Source organism: Strix uralensis, chromosome 25 (genome assembly GCF_047716275.1).
Source record: "Strix uralensis isolate ZFMK-TIS-50842 chromosome 25, bStrUra1, whole genome shotgun sequence".
NCBI classification, from domain to species: domain Eukaryota; kingdom Metazoa; phylum Chordata; class Aves; order Strigiformes; family Strigidae; genus Strix; species Strix uralensis.
In genome coordinates, this window is record NC_133996.1 from 5,952,616 (window position 1) to 5,976,556 (window position 23,941).

Here is a 23,941-nt window from a genome sequence, read left to right on the forward strand (position 1 = left end):
GGCGGGGACACGGGGCAGGCGAGCGCGCTCCGGTGGTCACGTGGGAGGGCGGCCGGGAAGAAGGCGGCGCGGGGGGGGGGGGGGGGGGCGCTGCTGAAGCTCCCCTGGGAGCCGCCATTTTCCGGAGGGGAAGGGGAGGGCGGCGCGCGCCCCTCGCTCGGTCTTAAAGCGGCAGCGCCCCGCGCTGAGGGGCGGCTCTGAGGCGGCTGGGGGCGGCTCTGGGTGAGGCCCCGGTTGGGGAGCGGGAAGGCTCGTGGCCGCGGTTTCCTCCGGTCGTCGCAGCCGTGGGCAGAGCGTGTCGGGAGCGGAGCGGACCGGATCGGTGCGTGTGTGGGGCCGAGGCCTGGGCCTCCCGGCCCTCCCTCCTCACAGGGCTGCCCAGAAACCTTGGGAGTATCCTCAACTTGCCTTTGGGTTATTAGTTGTCCGTCATCACTAATAGCTTCCCTTTTTCCCTAATTCAGTGCTGACTGTAGTAGTGGTTTAAAATCATCGTGACCGGTTCTGATCGGCCTGCTGAGGGTAACCCGGGGTGATCAGTCCCGGGTCTGACCATCCACAGTCGGAGCTGAACAGGTTTAAAATCAAACTGTGTGTTCATTTGGGTTTATTCCTGAAGAGGAGCACTGGCTTCTCAATTTCAGACTTCTCTTTGCAACGTAGATGCTCACCTGAAAATATAAACTGTAAATCCTGGGTAGTCTTGTTTCTAAACCTCACTCCTGTTTAAAAATCATCTTGATGATGTTACGTGCTAGCTATAAATCTATCGTTTGCATTATTTGGGGAAGTCTTGGGCTCAGCTATGGATAAATCTTAGGCACAAAAAAAAATAAAGAGAATTGCTACTATATCTGGAAATCTGGGCAGGCCTTATCTGAGGAAAATTAATTAGCCGGAAGTTAATCAGGTTCTCCAGTGTGTGTTGGATTTACAAATGAAAGCTTGCAAGAAACAGCAACTACTAAAGTCTGGTGTGAGGATTAGACTTTTAAATGGGGATTTGATACAGTTCATTGGTTGGGGTTTTTTTAACTAAAAAATAACCAAAATTATTAATTTTTTAATTAAAAAAAATTCTGCAAGGAAAGGAATGCAGGAAAAACCCTGCACTTATGTGACAGTCCTATTTCCCATGCACATGCTTCTAGGTTTTGACAGCTTAAATACTGTCCCTGTCCTAAAGGGAAGTCCTAAAAGTCCTAAAAGACTTGTAGGGGTTTGAAGGCAATGCATACTTCAGCTTGCTGTGTAATGTAGCTGTAAAATTCAGTAGAAGTTACCTGAAACGTGAAAGTTTAATTTGCTTTACCGCTATTTTTGTTATTTTTCATTGTTACTGTATTTTATTATTTGAGGATGAATGAAATGCTTGATGTTGTACAGAGCAAGGAGAAGAAACATGTTCTTCCCCAAAAAGGCCAAAGTCTGCGCTTTGGGTGAGGATTGACTTCAGGGGCTGAACATAACTCGTAGCAGTGCGTGAGTCAAGGGGTGTGGGATTGAACTCTGAACTTCCCCTGTCTCCCAGTGACAGTTTTGATAGCAAACAACTTAAATAACATGCACTTAGTGTCCTATTTTGAATACTTGAGGCTGTGTACAAGTGTTACCAAACTGTTACCAAGTGAAAAACTGAACTGAGCGGCAATTCTCCCCTTTTCTAGGGCAGCATCGGAGGGGAAGGCTGGCAGGGTGGATTGCTGGCGGAGCTCAGCCATGTTTCCTACCACCAGGAAGTGAGTGAGTGTTGCTCAAGCCCGGCAGCTATGGCAGCTGACGAGAGGGACTACAACCTGACGGAGGAGCAGAAGGCGATCAAAGCCAAATACCCACCGCTCAATAAGAAATACGAATGTGAGTAGTTTTAACGTTCTGCTGCAGCGTCTGTGTGACTGCAGCCGTGAGGGGGAGGGAGAGCAGGAAGAGAGCAGGATATGCTTTTTAGGCACATGTGGGGTTTCTTAATGTGCTGGTATCGTATGTGTTTAGACTGTAGGATGTGTCTGTAGTTGAATTAATAGAGACAAGATGTCTACAGTTTTCTTTGTCACAGATGAATGCCTTTCTTGCTATGGGTGCTAAAGAAATCATGATAGAAATAAATTAGTTAAGTCTCACCTGGAAAACTTTCCCCTTTCGAGCTATTTCTTAACAAGGCAGTACATTTTTCTCTCTCTTACATAGGGAGAGACATTCAAGAGTGTATTGGTCTTCTGTGTGGTGTTTTTTCTCCTACATGCACTACTAAAAGATGATTATCTCTCCCTTTCCCCACCCCTGGAATGTCTTCTAAGAACATGTCAAGCAAGTGGGTGGCAGCCCAAGGGCTAGCTTAAGGCGCTCACAGGAGACCATTCCGTGTGTCTGTTTTCTATTTCAGCCGTGTCTGTTTGTAGGGACAGTGTCTATTACTCTCTTCGAATATATATATTTTTAGGATGCGTTCAGATCTTTATTTGATAGCAGTGCAGAAATATGGTGACCTATTACAATAGTCACGCTGTTTCCATAACTGGAAGAGGTTTTATTCTTCTTTTACATCCACTGGAATTTGTTTGCTTTAGAGACTGTTGTTGAGAATCCATTAATAGTGTGTGAAGGATCTAAACAGCATCAGAACAATCTTTCAGTCAGAGCAATCATGGTGTGGCATTTATTTTACGTCCCAAGTTAGCTCTGTTTCTGCCAACCTGGTATAATTTTGCATTTCTCTCGTTCCTCTGAATGAATAAATGATGTTCATGTAAAACTTGATACACGCTTGGGATGTTAATCCTACCTTATTAGTGAAGATTGCCTTCTATTTTGTATTACATACTTTTTTTTTTAATTCTCCTTTTTGCATAATGGGCATTTTTGGGTGTGGACAGGTATATTTCTTCACTGAGCTGGAAATATTTGCCAATCTCATCCTCGACATGAATGGTTTTCAGCCCTGCAGACTTCAGCAAAAATTCTTTACTCCTGGTTGAAGTGTCTTTTTATTGCAGTTAACTTGTAGAAGCCTGTTGTGTTACAACAGCCATACCTTGCACACAGTACTGTACATGTAAGGCACTGACATAATTGCATTAAACACTGGTTTTCCACTTGGCAGAAATAATCCAAGATTCCACCTGTGCTAACTTTTTCTAATATACTAGAAAATAGATTATCACTGTTTCACATCTGAAAATGAATGCAAAAAGTTCTTGTTATAACAACAATATCTGATTTCCTTTTTTTTAATCCAGATTTTAAAAATATGTTTGGTGATGTCATGTCTTTTCTTTTTCCTTCCTTCTCAGATTTGGATCACACAGCAGATGTGCAGTAAGTATGGGCAGCTGGGATTTCTCAGTATGACAGATTGATTATTTCTTACACTGCTATAAATCTGGAGTAACTGTCAAAGACTTGTTGCAGATGTACACCTTATGGAACTATGAAATGTCACACACTGGGATTTTTTGATGGTCTACTTTGTTTCTGCTCTTGGGAGAGCATAGAACCACATGTTTGGTTTCTTTTCTAATGTAATATTCCTATCGTGCTTCTGATTAAACCTCTGTTATTTGGAAATATGTTTTGAAATCTCCTTTTAATCTCTTTCCCCTTAAACCAATTTTTTTCTGAGTAGTCCATTTTTTATAGACATCAGTTAGCCATATTAGGAAAGAACTTTCTTGTTGTCTGGTAAAACATTTAATTTCCATATTCTCCCAAGAAACTCTTCTCACAAACCTCAAGAATGAAAATCTCTCTGATCTGCCCAAATGCGTAGGTATAGAAGAGCAAGTCTTTTTGTTCATTCACTTCCTCTGCATTGATTCTCGTGTTCTGATTGCTCACCTGCATAATATTTTGGGATTTTTTTTTTTTTTCTGTTATGGTCTGGTGAATTATCTCATGTCTTTTTAGGCTACATGCCTGGGGAGACACTTTGGAAGAAGCATTTGAGCAGTGCGTTATGGCCATGTTTGGCTACATGACTGATACAGAGACCGTGGAACCTGTGGATACAATAGAGGTAGAGGCAGAAGGTAAAGCTGCGTTGAGTTTTTATATTGGAACTGTATGAACCCTGAGGGAGAAGGGTACCAAAATTCTGAATCTTTACACATAGTGTTGCAGTTAATTAAAATCTAATTCAGTATCACTAACCTGAATCTTCGAATAGTGCAGAAGCTGTACATCTGACGTATTCTTAAAAACATTTGGGTGTTCTTGCTGAGACAATCAACTGACTATCTTCTCTGCTTCAACCATGCAGGACACGACATGTTGTCTCTTCTCTTCCACTTCTTGGATGAGTGGCTGTATAAATTCAGTGCTAATGAGTTCTTTATACCCAGGGTAAGTGTTCTGTTTTGATCTTTCTCCATTTGTAGGTCGAGGCTCTTCTCTGACAAAACCAGCTCTGAATGCAATGTTACTTAGGAAAAAAAAGGGGCAGAACAAATCACTTAAGCACTACACGTGGAGAATTGAAAATACCAGGGCAGAAAGACTTGAGAAACAAATTGTTAAGCTTTGTTACCATAAACCAATTATTAGCTGCTAGTATATGGTAGGGGCAGCTCTGCTGCCTTCTGTTCCAAGTAGCAGGGTATCTCTTTCAGGATGCTCAGATTCTCTGGTTTTAGATTCCATCTAAACAGTCAAATATAACTCTTGTAAATGGGATTTACTGAGAATTTCTGCCTGAAGACAGAAGATGTTACTGACATATTTCTCCTCTTGCTTTCTCTGCAGGAGGTGAAAGTGCTTTACATCGACCGAATGCAATTCAAAATAAGATCAATTGGGTGAGCTTAAATGATCAACTGAGTAATGAATATCTTCACTGAAAATGCACATACTGCCTTCAGAGCAATCACTCTGAAATACTGTGATGTGCTGGAGTTCACTGATGCTTTCTATAAAGTGGATTGTGGACTTCTTATTTTCTTCCTTTGAGGCTTTAAATGAAAATCTCACTGTGCTATGCTCATCAATGAAACTTATTATCATATTTGGCAAATATTACCAAAATTCTAACCGCCTCTCTTCTTTTTGACTCTAAAGGTGGGGAGAAGAGTTCTCTTTACCCAAACACCCTCAGGTATGCAGTGGTTCATCTGTACATCTTTCACATTTTAGGGGTAGGATGGGCAGGTGTGGTGTCTTTAATAAAGTTCTCAAGAGATCCAAGTATAAACATGTCTGGTATCACAGATACTAAAGATCTCACTTTCTGCTTTTTTTTGGTGAATGCATTCCTGAAACTGTTGACCTGAACATCTGATGCTTCCTCAGCACTAGCAAAACTCAACAGTTGGCTTCCTTTTTGTGGTGCTGATAACTCAGTAAACCAATCTATATTCAGAATGTGTACGTGGGTTTGGGTTTCACACTATTACCACAGCTTTTTGCTTAAGTCAGTTTTTGCTGCTTTTTTTTTTTCCACTAAAGGATTGCTAGAAGCAAATCCTTATCTCCCCACCAGCTCTTTAGCTGTGTCAGTATTAGCATAGCAAATGTTGATGTTCTGTCAGAGGTAAGAGGAGGAATTTGTAGTATTCAAGAGGCAATAAAATAAGGGAAGAATCACTTATTCACTACTTGGCCTGGCCAAGTCCTTGCCATTTATGCCACCTTTCTTATTCATCAGAACAAATACAGTTACAGCTTTTTGGGGAGAAAAACTATTCAACTGGATAGCATTTGTACAAGGTGATAAGTACTGTGTAACTAATACAGCTTTTTTGGGGAGAAATGCAGCTTTTTGGGGATAGCATTTGTAGAAGGTGGTAAGTGCTGTGTATTACCATAAACTGCTACAAGGGATGTAATTTAGAGAATCCATGCTTTTGTGTCTTTTCTGTCTAGGGCACAGAGGTCAAAGCCATAACTTACTCAGCAATGCAGATCTGTGAAGAGGAAAAGCCAGAAGTCTTTGTCATCATTGATATTTAAAGCAAGAAAAGTGTGGTCAAGTGGATACTTGTCATTGGCCGGCAAAAGTCCCTTGAAAACCGTAATCCCTGTGGAAGTAACTAAGGAATTGGCCAGTTCAAGTCATAAATTGAAGGGAATAATTGTGGGGAGTGTCAGCCTCTGTTTTGACTTGAGGATAGTGAGACAGAGAAATACCTGCCAGGAGAAAAAGAACTAGCTGTTGAGGAGAAAGGGTTGTAGGGGTTGAAAGTCTCTTAGGAATGCTGGGAGTCAGCTGTTAAGGGTGATACATGTGTTAGGTGCTGTATAAACTAAATAGATAAATCATTGGAGCTGCTAGCTAAAATACTATCTTTTTGTAGGGTGGCAGGAGATAATGGTAATCTACATGATTTCATTTGGAGATTTAAGTGTTCTAATTTTGAAGTGACATCCCTCCTCCATCTTATATAAAGGGTCCAAAATATCTGCAGCAGGTTGCATTTAATGTAGAAAAAATTCTGACTGTTCAACAGACACCTAAGAAAGTATAACAATTAAAAAAACAACCACCACACCTTCTAGACTACTTTTAAAGTTAAAAAAAAAAAAAAAAGTCATGCCAGCAGGTGGTGCTGAATTGCTGTAAATAAATCTCCACATGCAATCCTACAGCATGGAACCATGTAGATAGCAGCTATTACACTCTCAAATCAGGCAGCTTTGCTGCTGTGGTGGAAGGGGACGCAGCAGACTCTGCAGGCCCAACTGCATCTTGCAAAAGCTAATTCTCTTCTAGAAAAAGCAGATGATTTGAATCAGTTTCCCTATCTTCTATTAGAAAGGACAATACAGACAATCCTTTCATGTCAAAGGATCATGGACTTCACTGAAGCAAATTAATCAGAAGTAATCAAAAGTGTGCTTTATTTTAAATCACAGGACAGCAAATGTGCGTTATGTGCCGTGTGAGAGGAGCACTGTGAGGGATGGTCAGCGCTGGCCTAACCTCCTTTTTTTTATTGTAAATGCTACAAGTGCCTCACAACCAGAGGTAGATTCTCATCTTTATTTTATTGTAAAGTCGTCTTAAACAGATCTGGTTTTATTTCCATGTTGTAAAGACCGAGGGATAAAATCCCTCTTAGAGAAGGCTTCAATGCTGAAATAAAACTTGGACTGAAAGAATTAATGGATTTGTGTGTGAGTAATTTTGGCCAGTGGAATTTTAACACCAACGAATTACATTTGTGCTTTGTTCTCTGCTAAGGTGAGCGGATTTTTTTGTAAATAAGAATGATGATAAGCCTATTTGATAGTATAAAAACAAGTACGATTTTCACACGCTGGGGTTTCTGCCATCCTCAGGAGCAGCCCCAGGGCTCCAGCACGTGCCTGTTACGGTGACAGGCCAGACACAGCAAGTGCTGCTGAGGAAGAGCGGGCGGCTGCTGCTCCTCCAAAGGAACGGCCCCGGGCCCCCCCCGGCACGGCGAAGCGCCCGGACCCGGCGGGAGGTGAGCGCCGGGGCGGCCGGGCAGCGGCGGGGCGGGCGGGCGGCCCCTCAGCCAGGCAGAGCGCGCGCCTACCGCCCCTCAGCTGCGGCTTTGACAGCTCATTGGCTGGCTGGGTCAGGTGATGGGATTAGCCAATCAGGCGTCGAGTTGAGGGGCTTTGTTCTCTCCACAGAGCCCGGGGAGGCAGCGGGCGCCGCTGGGGAGGCGGGAGGAGAGAAATTCATGTAGTTAAATTCTAACTTTGTAGAAGTGCCGAGGTGTTCTGTGTCAGTCACAGGCTGTAGTAACACAGTAAAGTGCTCTGCTTTTAGAAATACTGACAGGAACTTGCTAGAAAAACATTTGGAATTAACTAAGTAAGTGTTAGTAATCTTTTTTTTTTTTTTTCCAATATTTATTAAGTACTTACTCTAAAACATGCCTTAAATTCGCCTGGTTCCATTTTCACGGCTGTGTGAGCGACAGGTTTCAGCTAGCAGTAAGTAAGCCCTGTTCTCCCAGTGCCTTACGGGAGCCTTGTGGCTGGCTGTAGTCTCTCACTGAGCTGGGGCCTACTGAGACAATTAACTACCTGAAAGCGGTTAATTAAAAAACATGCTTGAACTGGAAACCCTTCTTGTCTTGGTGTTAGTTGAGCAAGTTGTGTAGTGAGTTCGTGTGCATCTCTGTGGGATCAGGTTGATGTGAGAGTGGATTCAAAGGAGACGGGGCTCACAGTTATACTCGACTTGTAGAGGCATTTGCCAAAGGATTCTATTGATGGAAGAAGTTTGGATGAGTTTATGGGTAGAGTAGTGAAGTACTTGGAAAAGATGTGCATTGGTGGTTACTAAATGTACAAATCCCAAATTAAGAAAATGCCCTAAACTGAAAATGGCTGGAGCTTGGGAGAGCATTAGGGAATTACTAAACAGGCTTGCCTTGTTCTCACTTTTCCCTAGGTATCTGTAATGGCAACTACTGGAGACAGGGAGAACCTTGATGTGAATCAATATGGCTGTTCTCAAATTCTCTACAGGGAATTTTTGCTTGCTTGGCAGTAACCTCAGGCTACAGATTCTGCTAACAGGAAAGGAAACACAGCATAAAATGAGACATGAGACCAAACAGTGGTTCTTTATCAAGAGTACCTACTGGGAATGCCATTCTCTGCTCTCAGGCAGAATGTTTTTTCTATACATTCTCCCTGAGATTATTTTTTTATGTTAGTACTGAGCATTTTCAGTTTCTCTAGCAAGTGGAGGCTCTCTGACCCAAATGACTGGGAAAAAAATACGATTACTAAGTTGAAGAGACTCCAGAATTACAAAAGTTGCTTAAACTCTAAGGGAAATTGTCCTTGTAAACAAATGTTTTTATGCTGTCAAGCAGCTGTTAAGCATCCTAAATTTATAGGAAAAGGAAGATCTTTCTAAAGTAGCTCCACGATCTAAGTCACAAGTGTGCCACTGAAATTAAAGGGACTTGTCCTCTTTATTCTCTTGGCATAAGACAGACAGGAGTTTAACCAAATCTTGCACCAGTCCTGAAAAAAAAATGGAAAAAACCTGACAATTGTACTTTCAGTGATTGCACTTTTATTTCCTTGGAACCACGTTAGTGTATCTTTCTTTAAAATTCAGAGTACGAAAACACTGCATATCTGAAAAGGCAACCTCAGACTGTCCCAAGTGCACTACAGATGCTCTGTTCGTTATTCTACTCTGTATGTATTCTGTGTGTATTCTTTAAAACTAATCATGCTTTTCTGAACAATAAGAAGCAGTAAGCTCACTCAGAAAACAAAGTTCTCATAGATCGGTTCTTCAGCAGGAAGAATTCCACTTGGTTTCTTTACTCCTTTCTCATGAAGTTTCTGATGTGTATATACATGTTAATTACAGTGTCAACAAAAATGTGTTTTATATTTCTTAGCTGTTTACTTTAGTAAGACTTTTCCAAAGCAAATTAATCAATTATTGTTTTTTAAACGTCTATATAATATTGAATCTTTGTAGAACTGTAAAGTGGTTCACGCTTTCATTATGAACAGGAGCTCTGAGCAAGTCTTTGATGAAATATAAACAAATTCTTCTAAATAGTTTCCAGATAACAGGTACTTTCTGGATGACATTCAGAAGCAGTTACACTGTTGCATGTCTCTAAGTACAAAACAACTTGTTTATGGCCCATATTTTGCCTCTCAGAATAGAATTTTAGCAAGATTTAATTTAAATGAAAGTAGTAAGCCAGTAATAGTTGGTAGGACACAAGTAATTTAATCTGGAATACAACAGTAACAAATACACAAATAGATCTACCTAAGATTTGGTTTCACCTTTTCATCTACCTCATCTGGAATATCATCGTTAACGTGTCGGACAACCAAATTATACGGTTCCTCCTCCATTGTCTCTTCGTCTGATTTCTGTTCCTCCTCCAAAGCCCACTTCGAATGTTTGTTTCCCGTGGAGGAGACAGGAGAATGTTCTGCATCTAAATCATCAGGGATGCTGTCAAAATTAGTTTCTGCCAGACACTTATGGCACAGTCTGTAGCGTCTTGTTCCTTGCTGAACAACACATCCTGTTAGTTCAGTTACGTGACGCTTGCATTTTCTGCAGATCAGTTTGCCAGCTTGATGTATCTAAAGAGATTTAAAATTTGAAAATGTCAGTGTTCATCCAACAGCAGATTTTTAAAAAAATTTTTTTTCAGAAAAAGAAAATTCACTGAACCATTCTAAAAAATGAAATCTAAAGTATAATTTGCCAATTTAAAGAATGAATAATTAAAGTTGATGTGCAGCTAGGAAGCTTTTCTGATATTAGTTCTGGAAATGACCAAGCAGCTGGTACCAGTGACATCCTGTGGTTTTTTTTCTAGGCTGAATCTCCCACCGAAATGGCGTACCGTTTGGAAGTGGTTACGTAAATGCTCTAGTCGGGTGAACCTCTTCCCGCACGCTTCGCACGGGTACGGTCGCTCCCCTGTGTGACACCGAAGATGCCGCTTCAGGTCTGCGCGTCGCTTCACTGTGTGCGTACAGAAAGGGCATTTGAATCGCATCCGAGGTAGGTCATCTGTTACAGAGAAATACAAGGGAAAATGTCAAATAGCAGTAGTCTATGTAGTAGTTTGATTATTTTTCAGCTTAAATAAGCAGCAGTTCATTTTTCCTCTGGTCTGTGACTAAATAGGAAAAAAATCACAAAATAGAATCCGCCAAACCCAGTATTTCATACTGAACGTGTTAAACAGCCATCAGGTTGTGTATTCTTTCTTACTCAGGGTATTTTTTAGACATACAGATGATCATAAATACTTAGCTATTGCATATAGTCATCATATCTGACTCTTCCATCAGCTAACGGTTCATAGCTTTGTCATTTCTAATCTCTGTGTAATATACTAGGATGCCCAAAGTCTTAAAAATATGCCATTATAATAAAATACAGGTACATGAGTTTCCAAGGGAATGCACGTAAGAATACACCTGTCACCTTTAGTCCACCATCTCGGGCACGTGCCGTCAGTCCATCGAGAACTTAGATGCTGTAGTGTGGCTGAACAGTCACGAAATTTGGGCTGGTTTGGACCTTAAGGGAAATGCAGCGTCCTGCCAATGACAGGACCTTCTCTTATGAAGGACTTGGGTTGGGTTTAGGTCGAATGCCTCTATTACTGCCAAGTATTGGGGATATTACAAGAGAAATTCAGTCCTTCAGGTGCCCAAGTCAATGACAGCTCTTGAGGCTTCATTAAACTGCACTTGGGTCCAAATAATCTGGCATGTTTTAACTTTACAGAATACCTGAGTCAAGCTCTCTGATTCTAATTCTCAGGCCCTGTTCTGGTTTCAAAGTCTCTCATTCTGACAGAGTAGATCTAACAGATTCTAACAATTGAGTAGATCAAGAAAATAATCTGCAACTCTGGGCATCACTTTGCTTTTCCTGCAGCCATACAAATTCTCTCCAAAAGGTCATCTGAATTCTTCCAAATAAAGACAAACTTTGCAAAACCATATGTATTTTTTTACCTTCGTTCCAACTACTCATTACACCTAAAATTGTGGGCATTGAGGTGTACAGTTCTTCTGCCTTTAATTCCATGAATTCAGGAGTTCTTGAAAGTTCTTGTTCTAGCTGAGCAACAGACCACCTCTTCGGTATCACTTCCGATTCGTGATTATATCCGTAATCATCGCGATCAGTGTCATTCTCAGCATCACATTCAACCTCCTCTCTAACCCGAGACATGTGGCTGGAATCTGCCGCGCTGCAACCGCCGCTGGCCCGCTCAGCTTTGTTTGATTTATACTGCACAAAATCACGGGTCTGGGCCAGCCCGAGGTGCTTTCGGCGCTTTCTTGTCGAGCCCTGTTTTCTGCCTCTTTTCGATAGCTGCGTTTCTGCCCGCTGAAGAATCACCTCTGAGGACAGGTAGCTGCTGTAACTGCTCCAGGAGTTTTCGTTCACTGTGTTAGCCTTGTCATCCGGGATCGAACAGGAACGCCTGGGGTTGCTCTTTGCTTTCCTTCTCGACCGATAAAGAGATGGATGGGCGGGTTCACTGTTTGTACTTTTGGCCGAAAGGCTGAGGTAATGATCCTTTTCCTTTTCATTAATATCCAGTGAGGACTTAATGAATGTCTTACAGACATTGAGGATATCGGTCATCTGCAGATAGCTCGCAGCCGACATGACTTCGATCACATTCTGACCGGTTAAAGACAATATGCCCGAATACACAAAGTCCAGGATAACCATAAAAGTCTCTGGAGAGAAAACCTCAAAAGTGGCTATTGTTGGCTGACTTGTCTCCTTCGAGCTCTGCGAAAGGAGCATTTTGAAGTAGCCACTGCTGGCAAACAGCACATTGCGATGTGCTTTAAAGACCTTTCCCTCAACCAGGATATTGCAGTCACAGAACAAGTCTTGCTTCCGTTGTTCGTTCAGCTGCTCTAGGAGGTGAAACTGGTGGGAAGAAATCTCCATTCCAGTCAGGGAGTAAGAGGAAGGCTTGCTCCTAAAGTAAAAAAAAAAAAAAAAAAGTACAACCATGACCGCCTAAATCAATGTTGTTGAATCCTATTTTAAAAGGAGGAGCTCTATTTTTGAAAATGGAATGTCGTGCATGTTATCCCATTCCCGGTAAATCTCCAAACGCCCTGCAGCCCCTACCCCGCGTAATAACATGAGAGAAGAAACTTAACAACTCTAAAAGAGGTGAAAAGACGCCTTGGCAGGATTCCTGCGTATCTAAAAGAATTAAGATGACATCGACGAAGATAAAAGAACTAAGATGACGGTTCAGACTGAGGAAAAGGACTTGGCCCCCCGCCCCCGGCCGTGGGGAGCGCCCCGGCTGACGAGAGACTCCGCGCCCGGGACTCCTGGGCTGCGGGCGCAGCCTCTGCCAGGCGCGGCGGGGCCGCGCACCGAGCCGGCGGAGGAGCCCCGGCGGCCGCAGCCCTCCCGGCCCGGGCTCCCCCGGCATTGGCGGAGGCCGCCGTCACTCACCCGCCCGCCCGGCCGAATTGGTCGCTCGGCCCCCGGCAGCCCGGGACGCCCGACGGCGCCGGACCCGCCCGCCCCAGCGCGGAGGCGCCTCCCGGCTGCCCGGGCTGCCGCCCCCGCTCCCGCCGCCGGCCCCGCAGCACCGGCGCCCGCCAGCGCTCCGGCCGGGGCCCGCTTCCCCCCCCGGCCGGGCCGGGCCGGGCGCGCAGCCCGGAGCCGCCCGCCTTAGCGGAGCCCCGGCTGCCGCCCCGCGGGAAGCTCCCGCCACGCCGCCGCCGCTGCTGCTGCCGCCCGGTACCGGGCGCCCGGCGTGGCCCGAGCCGCTCCCGCCGCGGCTGCCCGCAGCCTCCCCGCGCTGGCAGCGCCCCCGCCGCCCCCCTGCGCGGCCCCTGTCGCCGCGCCCCCGCCGCCCCCCGCTCCCGCGCAGCCCTTTGTTGCCGCGCCCGGGGCTGCAAATGGCGCCCGCCGAGGACGCCGTGCAGCCCGGGGACCCCGCGGCGCCGGGGGGCGGCTGCCGCCGAGCCGCCGCACACGGGCCCCGGCGGCCGGGGCCGTCGCTCGCCGCAGCCCCGCTCCTACCCGCCTCCATCCCCGACGCCCGGTCCGACCCGTGCAGCACAGCCGCCACTCACCGGCTGGGTCCTGCGGGCGGCGGCCGCTGAGCCGAGGGGAGCGGGCGGTGGATGCGGGTCCCCGGCCCCGCGTCGGGGCTCGCGGTGGCTGAAGGCGACGCGCCGGTCCCTCCCGCAGCCCCGAGCCCTGGAAGCCCGAACGTGAGAGAAACAAAAGGTATTTGCTGACGTGGGCGTTGGACAGAGACGCCCGAGGGCTGGGGACACAATTAAAGGGGCAACGCACCGATTGCAGGCGCAGCCCAGCGGCTCCCTCGGCCTGCTCGCCCTGCGCTCGGGGCTGCTCGCCTCTTCCCACACCCACAGGCTGCCCGGGAGGCCCACAGACAATGCGCTGCTGTTGCTAAAGGCCAGTCTCGATATCTTTGTGTGTGCAAAGAAGGTGCCACCGAAGTGGGAAATATCTGTAGTTCTGTGCCATAGGACATATTAGTCACTCAATAGAGCAGCGTTTTTATAACGGGGAAGTTTTGTATTCAAACGATGGAAATAATCCTAAACCAAAGTACTGCAAATAGCAGTGCGCTATGGCAGATTGTCCTTTTCTTCCCTTCTGTGTGGAAAATCAAATCAGGATGCCCATTAGACGACAAGACACTTTCAATTTTGTGCCTGTCAGAAGATGAGACGCTTTCAATCTTGTTCCTCGAGAACACTGAATAATTCTGAGAAGGAACCTCTGCAGGTCATCTGGCACAGTCCCCTCCTCAAAGCAGGCGCACGTTGAACATGGTGAAAGAACTGTTCCCATTTGCACAGTAAAAAGCATCAGCTCAGAGTGTGGCACAGAACTTCATTAGTGTTTAATTTACTACAACGGCTAAACCAAGACACGGAAATTTTTTTCCTGCCATTCCTCCCAGTTTTCCCTTAGAAAATGTTCTGTTCTGTGTTGCTACTACGTTTAAAATTCTTGATGCACCAAATAAGATGCCCCTCTGCATTTCAAGAGTTAAATACGATGAAAGGTTGTGCTAACTGCAGTGTGGGAGGTTTTTTAAGTTAAACAGTATAGAAAATATTTAACTAAATGGTATTATAAGCTTTTCTTAGTAGCTTATCAAATTATACCCATCACTGAACAGACATACAGACTGTTGGTACAGATTTATACCTAACTGGAAACACTGAAAGTCTGGATGATCCTTTTCTTCAAAACTCAACCTTTTGGCCAGAATTAGGGACATTTTTTTCTGTTTCTTTCTTGTACATGCTGTCTTCCAACTAATAGTAACCTTCAAATTGACTTCTGACTTCCCTGAGATGTTCCAGAAAAATCAAGCAGCAAGTGTTGGAATGTCTGTACTAGAATATTGAACTACTCTTACAATTCTGCTGTACTTATTCATGTAGAAACAATAAAAGGAATACAGAATTAACTATTTGAACTCTTTTTAGACTATAGTTTACATTTCTCTACCTTGCAAATGGTTAGAAGTCCCCAGTCCCAGCTTGACCAGATCACACAGATACTGGCCTTAGCAGTCCACTGAAGCAGTTCCTTATGAATTTGTAAATTCATTAAATTCATCCTAAACGCATGTGCTTATTCCAGTCTGACTGCTGCTATCTTTAGCCTCAAGGCTTCGATTAAAATACAATTTTTAAAAGCCTTTTTTAGGATAAATTCAACTAAACTAGTTTAGCTGTAATCCTCACTTAACGCAAATCTCGACTGTGCTTGCCCTCAGCCGTTAAGGTTTTCGATAGACGTTGAACTCTACAGCATTGTTGTTATGCTGACAGATGCTGATGATTGTCAGTCCTGGGATCTGGGCACAGTCATTGACTCAGCTGTAGCCAGATGGTAGGTCAGGCATTTTTCAGCTAAATCAAGGTCCATTTAAATAATGAATGTGGTTGGAGATTGTGCTATTAGCTCGTGTAGGCTATCTGAAGTTCAGAGCCAAGTATTTCTGCAGACTAAGAGACCAAAATACAAGAAGAGTAGGCACTGGCATGGCTAGGTAATGGGATAACCTCTGACGGTGACCAGATGCTTCAGGGAAGAAATGTAGTATACACCATAATTTTATATCCAACAGAGATACTTTTTTTTCTAAGTTATCACTGAAAAATTGAGAGGGATCCCAAAATCCTGAAGGATGGAGCATTTCTTCTGAAGAGCCAGGAGTAAAGGAAGGATGATACATGTAGTGGTCAGTGTCAGTCCTCCGCTGGAGATCTGTGGGCTTACAGATGTTTTCAAAACTCACACTAAATCAGTAAATCAGTACTTTTGCCTTTTTTTTTTTTTTCATCTCAGTTCTTTAGAACTGGAATAGAATCTATAGGAAAAGGTTGGAAAGGGAGATTCATTCTGAGGTTGGTTTTGGGGGGTCTGCTTTTTTTATTTTATTAATTTTGGGAAAAAACCAAACCCAACAGTTGAACCTTTAAGATAAGGACAAGTGTCATTGTTTGAGATGGTAAATACAGAAGTTTAGATAATTTAATGGAAAATGAAAAAATGGGATATGATGTGAAGGAGAAAAACTAATCATATATCACAAAAGTCATAGGTTTATGTGACAGGTAGAGTTCTGCAATACCTGAAAAGGGGGAAAGAGAAACGTTTTTTAATTCAGTGTTTCAACCTTTGAAAGGATGGCAAGATAGCTGTCAGAAAATAAAGATAGTTAAAGGTGAGACACTAAACAGAGGATGATGAATCCGTCTTGACTGTGGTTTTGTGAATACAACGATAAACACAAGCCAAGCAAAAAGAGTCAGGCTTTCAGTGACAAAAGGACAGACAGCGGAGAAAAAAGGACAAAGACACTGGGACCACACGGAAAGACACGTTATACAAGAGGAATGTCTCTTGATGTGGACAACCCTCCAATGTTAGTCAGATGAAACAGGGAATGGAAAAGGAAATGACAGGAGAATGAGGTATTGAAAACCAGTGAATAATCAAAACATGCATTAAGTAGCAGTATTTAAGAGCATTCAAAGCAACATGAATGTACAAGGAAAAAGAGGCAAAAACAATTTGAGAGGAATCATAGAACTGTTGGTCATGGGGAGCTGTGAATGTTCTAGTCCCACCTCCCACGGGAAGAAGGCCAGCACCAACATCATGATCAGATCAGCCATGGCTTTGTTGAGCCAAGTCTTGAACACCTTCATGGACGACCACCTCCGAGGCTGCTTTCTGAACAGCCTGTTCAATGCTGCACTACAATTTAAACCTCTCAAACTGTGATTTGGTGTACAGAGGCAGGAGAGAAACAGAATCTGAATGGATTGGTATTAGCAGAAGTCAATACAGTTCTATACAGCCTCCTCTAGCATTCAAAGATAAAATCAAGTGTCCTGCTTGTGACCTGACAAAGTTCAAAAAGCAACACAGTTACTGTCAGGTAAAATAAATTCTGTGGGAACAACCCTGTATGGTCTTTTCTCCTTCTGCTAATGAGTGGGAGGTGATCCTAACAGAAATATGAAGAAGACAGTCATCAGAGGCAATGCAAGGAGATGAAAACAAAACAAACAGGATTACTTTCATTTAGACAAAACCAAGCAAAATATATGACTGGCTATGTAAAATGAGGGACGTAGAAAATAGAAGGCACTTAACGTTTATCTTGTCTTGCAATACAAAAATAAGGGAACAGCAACGGAAATTAAGGTAACAAATGTAAAAATGGTAACCTTTTAAAAAATCCAAAACATAATTGACCTGTGGGAATCGCAGTCTTGAGCTAAAACTCCAAGCTTAATAAGAGACTTTAAAAATCACTACAGGTATCTAGTTATGCTACTGAGAATAACAATATCATATAAAAACAGTAAAAACCCTTATTTGCCAGGCAAATCAACAACTAATCTGCCTATATTTAAAAAGTAAATGTCTTCATATGGATAGATTGTTCCATTTGCCCATTTATAGCCACTTCACATCTTTTTCTGAAGCATCTGGTCCTCAGTATTCTTAGATTTATGGTATCTAGTTAGATTAGGTATTGATCCAAAAATCCCTTTGCTTCTAAAAACGCCCCCAAGTATACAGAAACACCTAATAGTCTCACCTTTACAGTTGGCAGTTAAGATTTCAGGCCTAGAGTGACACTTTATTTTCCCCTCCCCTTAATCCATCCCCACACACACACAGAGACTAATCCCAGCCACTTTGTATTCTGGGACAGCAGGCACTGATACCTAGAATTTATTGTGCATATTGTTTAATGTAAAGGGAAACGGAAAAATCTATTAAAACTGATTTCAGCAAGCATTTTCTCTTGAAATTTGATCAAACTCATTCCATATTCTTTTATGTATTTCTTTGTTCTGTATTTGATTTAGTTAAGGTTGCTCAGGAATGTTTCTTAGCCATTTAATAATATGCATTTTAGGAGTAATAAGCTCCAAGAAATTAACCAGCTGCTTTCACATCAAGTCCATTTTTGTGGACTGCTGACCAAAGTGTAACATAAAACCGAGGCAAGTGTAAGTCTTGTCTGGAAAAGATGGTTTCATATGGGTCATCAGAAAGTTTTTTAAGTTCCCCCCCCACCATCCCCCTCCCCAAGTCTAAGCCAATGGACAATAATTTTTGTAGGAATAATAAAATACCACTTCTTGCCTCCTTAGAACATACAAGCAGGCTGCTTCTTGACAGCCTGGCACGTTTGAGGGGAAGGGCGCTTAATGCTTACACTGTGAACTCAGTAGGAAGTGCTTGAGCTGTCATTTAAGAGACCTGTAGGCTGGCCATCTGCAGCCTGGAATGAGAATGCTGCACTCTCTGGTAACGATGATACTAATAAGGCTATACAGTTTTTACACAAATAAAAATAAAATAATGTCTTTTTAGCTGTCCCTGGGAAATAGGTTATATAGTATATATATATGGGATTGTTTTGTAATTAATCCCGGGTTTCAGCCAAACATGCTTACAAAGTTGTAAAGAAGAAAAAAAAAAAGTTTTCTAAGCCTATAGCCATTGAGTTCAATGATCACAGGATGAAGACTGTAGTAATACTCAGGTCTGTCTAAGAAAATGCAGGGTGAAAGCCCCCCAGGAGCATACTTCTCTCCTGCTTACAGTGCTGGCCAAGATAAACTCACTAAGTAACAAAACAAAGTGGCTTATTTTGTTAAAGAAGTAAATTTTCTTCACCATTAGTCATCTCATCTCTTGTAGTCTAATTGTAGGTAAGATTACACAAATAAAATGTCTAGAACTTCCCGTACATCTTGTTCTCATTGGCATATAGTACAGACTGAAAAAGGTTAAAAGTATGTTCACTTGGTGACCAAATGACTTTGGGAATATATAAATTGATAATGACTCCATCTTAAAACTCATCAGTTTAAATTGAGTACAGGTCAATACAAACAAGAGTAGTCAATGGTTTCAGATGGAAGATCTCATCAGTTCCATTTCTAATGATATAGTATATATACTGTACAAATTGTTCTGCCACTGTTACTGGCAAATAAAACGGGGGACAAAGAGAGAAAACAACAGCTAAAGTAACCTTGTAAGGATTGTTTCCTTCACGTTGGCATGGAGAACTGCCACTGCCATTGGCAATGCTGTGGATGCAGGGCTACCAGTCCTGTCAGTCTGGCACTTTTGAGAGGTTTTAAAAAAAAAAAAAAAGGGAGTATTTTACTAATGCTTATTAAAACATAGCCCAGTCTGAGTTCCCAATTATCAGAATGAATAAAAACATCTACTGGCATCAATTAATGATCCATATTTGCAATCATTTTCTCTCTGATGTGTTGACTAGGACTAGCATTCATGTGTTTACTTTCTTGTAAGGAAATAGGTCTAGAGTGAAAGATCTGCTAAAGATTCTGCTTATTCTAATAAATTTTACAAGAAAGTGCTTTTCCAGACGAATGTGCTAAAACATTCTTATATTTTTTCTTAATTAGCTGCCTTTTTTCCTTATCATAATATGAAGACTTCATGAAATTTTGTGAAAGATTATCTTCATTTCTGAATACTGAAGAGATGTTTTCTTTATATTGTGTGGGGTATTTGTTTATCATCAGATGATATTACATATAAACCCCACATCTCTCAAGTTTAAAAAGTGGGCAATTTACAGTGCTGTGTGACTTTTTTTTTTTTTTGTAATGTATTTAGACCTCATTCCCTTGAAAGAGGTTTTGAGAAGTGACCCATTGTCTACTATAAAAAGTTATCCACATAGAACTCCAGTTTCCTTGTTCATCCATTATTTCATTTAAGGATGGATTCTTTCTAATGAAGCAAAGTATGGGTATTCTGATAACAAAACTCAGAATGGACTCAACAGCATGTCCATAAATACATGCAAGTCTGGACCTGTTCAAGAGAAACCAGTGTGTCTCTGTACAATTAACAACAGGCTGGTGGAGGGCTTATGGTCAAGACAGTACATTCTCCCTCTGACACGGAATTCCCAATTCTTGTCTTGCAACTACCTAATATTTGGTTTTACTTCCTTCTCGTCTGCTTCATCCTCACTGTCATCAACTTGCTGAATAACCAAATCGGTTGACCCATCCTCCACAATCTCCACATCAGATCTGTTGTCTTCCCCATAGTGCCACCGGGAATCCTTATCCCCATCCTGTGGAAATTCAAGGGGTGCTTCAGCCTCCAAGTCAATGCGAATACTGTCTATGCCCGCTTCAGCCAAACACTCATTACAGAGTCTGTAACGTCGCGTCCCCTCTTGGACCACTTGTCCCGTTAGCTCAGTCACGTGGCGTTTACACTTTCTGCAGATAGGCTTACAAGCCTGATGAATCTGGGAAAATCGGAATGAATAGAATTGATAATGTATCCGCAAAGAAGTGTGTTTTAAGATGACAAAAAGTAGAGCTGGAGTAGCGCCAGATGGTAGCGTTAACTCATTTTGAGACAGTCATCAAACATTAAAAATGAAACCACCACAGGCGCTGTAATCGCCCACTTCAGCTCTGTTACAGGACTTGCATAGAGTAGTACCTTCGCAAGCCATCAATTAACAAAGAAATTCATCCCCTTTCATGCAAATTATGCTTCAAATTGACTTCAACAAAACCAGATTAATTTTCTATTACCTCTTCTTTACGGGAGTCAATATATCAACCAGATACACTTGTACTGTGTTTAATTGTACTGAGGCACGTTTACACATTAAACAAATCATGCAGTTACTAAAAATACATACTGTTCGAAAATGGCTACTTAGGTGATCTAGCCTGCTAAATCTTTTCCCACACGCCTCGCAAGGGTAAGGGCGCTCTCCTGTATGACAGCGAAGGTGACGCTTTAGGTCTGCTTTTCTTTTCACCACGTGAGTGCAGAATGGGCACTTGAACCTCATCCTGGGCAGATCATCTGTTAGAAAATAATACGATTTAAAAAATTAAGTCGTAACATGTCTAGTCACGTAATGCTCTAGGAAAAGGCATTCTATGAGTGGAACAGCAAGTTGCTTTTATTAAAAAAAATATTATCACAGGTCTTTTCAAGCACAAGGATCTTGTGTTTTCCTGTAAATTACACAGGAATGCAACAAAGGAAAAGGAGTAGACCGTTAGCTATATTAAAATGAGCTTAAATATATCCCAAAAGATCACAACTTAAATTTGCAAGATGAAGCTGTAGAGACACTGAAGAATGTGTATTTTGATAGGCTAGTTTTAATAAACCAGGTACTTCCGTAATTCAAAATTACTAAAAAATAGTTAAACCTTCCAAACTTACATTCCTGGACAATACAGATTTCTTTTTGGCAACTGTACACTTGTTTGGAGTTTTCTCATGGACAGAACAGGCGATTCGCAGACGACTGTGCACCTACAGCATTAAAATTAACTCTTACCTTCAGTCCAGCTTCCCATGACGCCCAGAATCGAGGGCATGCTGGCGTACTGCTCATCTGCTTTTGAAGACTTGGATTTACTAGAAGAACGGGGTGATTCATGCTCCTGCTGTGACACAGCCAAGCTCCTCGGTATCACGTCAGACCCTTGGCCGTACTGGTATCCCACGTGAGGAGATTCAACTTCTGTTTCAATCTGAACTTGCTCCTCAGACTGAGCAATGTGGCCAGCGGGCTCGGCCGCCCTGTCCTCCAGTTTGCTTGATTTATAGTGAGGAATGTCAGAAGGTTGCTGCAGTCCCAGGTGCCGGGATTTCTTTACGGAATCCTGCCGTTGCTCGTGTTTGGACAGCTGCTGCTGGGCATTTCTTTGAGAAGTCGGATAGTAGCTGAAATTGCTCCAAGTGTTTCCACCCATCATACATGTCCCTTGGTCTGGACTTAGGTGCGAATGCGGGGGGCTGCTTTCTGCCCTCCAGCCAGCGCCGTACAAGCAGGATCGGTCCACGCCGTTGGAATTTACATCTTTGTCTGACAGACTGAAGTACCGATCCTTCTCCTTCTCACTGATGTCCAGCGATGACTTAATGAACGTCTTACACACGCTGATAACATCGGTCATCTGCAGATAGCTCGCAGCCGACATGACTTCGATCACATTCTGACCAGTGAGAGACAGTTTGCCTGAATACACAAAATCTAGAATAACTGTAAATGTGTCAGGAGAAAATGCCTGGAAAGTAGCTGTCGTCGGCTGACTCGTCTCCTTCGAGCTCTGCGAAAGGAGCATTTTGAAGTAGCCGCTGCTGGCAAACAGCACATTGCGATGTGCTTTAAAGACCTTTCCCTCAACCAGGATATTGCAGTCACAGAACAAGTCTTGTCTGCGCTGCTCATTTAGTTGCTGCAAGAGGTGAAACTGGTGAGAAGAAATCTCCATTCCAGAAAAGGTGAAATGAAGCGTCGCTCTAAAAAAATAAAGAAAATAATTAGACTCGACTTCAGCGTCGTGCAACTCGGCTGGAGATGTCAGACCCAATTTTACGGATAATTTTACAAATAATCTCACTGATTTATGGAAATATATGTAAATTAGGAGATGCACACGCATCTCCTAGGAGAAAAGTGATGAAAAAGCCGAATCAGTAGAGGTTCTCCGGCCGAGACGCGTGCGCTACAGCTCGGCGCATCTCCTGCCGAGGGCTGCGGGACGGGCTGCGCGGCCCTCGGACCTTCTCCAGCGAGACGAGGCCCCTCCGGCAGCCGCGGGAGCGGCCCGTGCCCGTGCCTGGAGCCGACGTTCCCGCACCGCCCCGCTCCGGCCGGGCTCGAGCCGCCGTCGCCGCCGAAGGGACGAGAAATGGGACCCGGCGGCAGAGCCCCGGCGGCCGCAGCCCTCCCGGCCCGGGCTCCCCCGGCATTGGCGGAGGCCGCCGTCACTCACCCGCCCGCCCGGCCGAATTGGTCGCTCGGCCCCCGGCAGCCCGGGACGCCCGACGGCGCCGGACCCGCCCGCCCCAGCGCGGAGGCGCCTCCCGGCTGCCCGGGCTGCCGCCCCCGCTCCCGCCGCCGGCCCCGCAGCACCGGCGCCCGCCAGCGCTCCGGCCGGGGCCCGCTTCCCCCCCCGCCGACCCCCCGGCCGGGCCGGGCCGGGCGCGCAGCCCGGAGCCGCCCGCCTTAGCGGAGCCCCGGCTGCCGCCCCGCGGGAAGCTCCCGCCACGCCGCCGCCGCTGCTGCTGCCGCCCGGTACCGGGCGCCCGGCGTGGCCCGAGCCGCTCCCGCCGCGGCTGCCCGCAGCCTCCCCGCGCTGGCAGCGCCCCCGCCGCCCCCCTGCGCGGCCCCTGTCGCCGCGCCCCCGCCGCCCCCCGCTCCCGCGCAGCCCTTTGTTGCCGCGCCCGGGGCTGCAAATGGCGCCCGCCGAGGACGCCGTGCAGCCCGGGGACCCCGCGGCGCCGGGGGGCGTCTGCCGCCGGGCCGCCGCACACGGGCCCCGGCGCCCTGCGGAGCCTGCGGAGCCCGCGGGCCGCCGCTCGCTGCCCCGGCTCGCTCCGGGGCCGTTTCCGCCCCCCGAACCCCAACGCCCAGCCCGGCCTGCCCGGCGTGCGGGAGCCGCCACTCACCGGCTGGGTCCTGCGGGCGGCGGCCGCTGAGCCGAGGGGAGCGGGCGGTGGATGCGGGTCCCCGGCCCCGCGTCGGGGCTCGCGGTGGCTTAAGGCGACGCGCCGGTCCCTCCCGCAGCCCCGAGCCCTGGAAGCCCGAACGTGAGAGAAACAAAAGGTATTTGCTGACGTGGGCGTTGGACAGAGACGCCCGAGGGCTGGGGACACAATTAAAGGGGCAACGCACCGATTGCAGGCGCAGCCCAGCGGCTCCCTCGGCCTGCTCGCCCTGCGCTCGGGGCTGCTCGCCTCTTCCCACACCCACAGGCTGCCCGGGAGGGGATGTGATGCCCTAGATGCTTCCTTCTCACACCTTTATCTATAGCAGGGGCCTTGATGACCCAAATCCTTCCTTAACGCGCCTGCAGCTTCCTCAGAAGGAGATGTAACATCTTTTTCTTCCTGTTCCTATCT

General features: G+C 44.9%; 3 protein-coding genes across 7 annotated transcripts; 1 reads left to right on the plus strand and 2 right to left on the minus strand.

Moving 5' to 3' along the window:
* The first annotated feature begins 86 nt into the window (after nucleotides 1-86).
* ZBTB8OS (zinc finger and BTB domain containing 8 opposite strand) lies at nucleotides 87-7,089 on the plus strand. Of its 4 annotated transcripts, none has more exons than XM_074894169.1 (8): nucleotides 87-322; nucleotides 1,668-1,857; nucleotides 3,291-3,315; nucleotides 3,904-4,025; nucleotides 4,256-4,338; nucleotides 4,738-4,790; nucleotides 5,050-5,086; nucleotides 5,854-7,089. In XM_074894169.1, exons 2-8 carry the CDS (start codon nucleotides 1,770-1,772, stop codon nucleotides 5,938-5,940), a joined length of 495 nt encoding a protein of 164 aa, XP_074750270.1. In that variant the 5' UTR covers nucleotides 87-322; nucleotides 1,668-1,769; the 3' UTR covers nucleotides 5,941-7,089. The 4 variants fall into 4 exon arrangements, with proteins under 4 accessions (XP_074750270.1, XP_074750271.1, XP_074750272.1 ...); XM_074894170.1 differs by having other exon boundaries at nucleotides 87-222; XM_074894171.1 differs by lacking the exon at nucleotides 87-322 and adding an exon at nucleotides 1,460-1,482.
* A 1,889-nt stretch (nucleotides 7,090-8,978) lies between these two features.
* LOC141954535 (zinc finger and BTB domain-containing protein 8A-like) lies at nucleotides 8,979-13,829 on the minus strand. Of its 2 annotated transcripts, XM_074894168.1 has the most exons (4): nucleotides 13,552-13,829; nucleotides 11,440-12,428; nucleotides 10,311-10,480; nucleotides 8,979-10,044 (listed from the first exon to the last, which is right to left on the minus strand). In XM_074894168.1, exons 2-4 carry the CDS (start codon nucleotides 12,395-12,397, stop codon nucleotides 9,715-9,717), a joined length of 1,458 nt encoding a protein of 485 aa, XP_074750269.1. In that variant the 5' UTR covers nucleotides 12,398-12,428; nucleotides 13,552-13,829; the 3' UTR covers nucleotides 8,979-9,714. The 2 variants fall into 2 exon arrangements, with proteins under 2 accessions (XP_074750269.1, XP_074750268.1); XM_074894167.1 differs by lacking the exon at nucleotides 13,552-13,829 and having other exon boundaries at nucleotides 11,440-12,733.
* A 3,290-nt stretch (nucleotides 13,830-17,119) lies between these two features.
* On the minus strand, nucleotides 17,120-23,607 carry LOC141954538 (zinc finger and BTB domain-containing protein 8A-like). The gene is made up of 4 exons (XM_074894173.1): nucleotides 23,489-23,607; nucleotides 21,369-22,336; nucleotides 20,712-20,881; nucleotides 17,120-20,306 (listed from the first exon to the last, which is right to left on the minus strand). The coding sequence occupies exons 2-4, from the start codon at nucleotides 22,306-22,308 to the stop codon at nucleotides 19,974-19,976; spliced, it is 1,443 nt and encodes a 480-aa protein (XP_074750274.1). The 5' UTR covers nucleotides 22,309-22,336; nucleotides 23,489-23,607; the 3' UTR covers nucleotides 17,120-19,973.
* Between the last annotated feature and the right edge of the window lie 334 nt (nucleotides 23,608-23,941).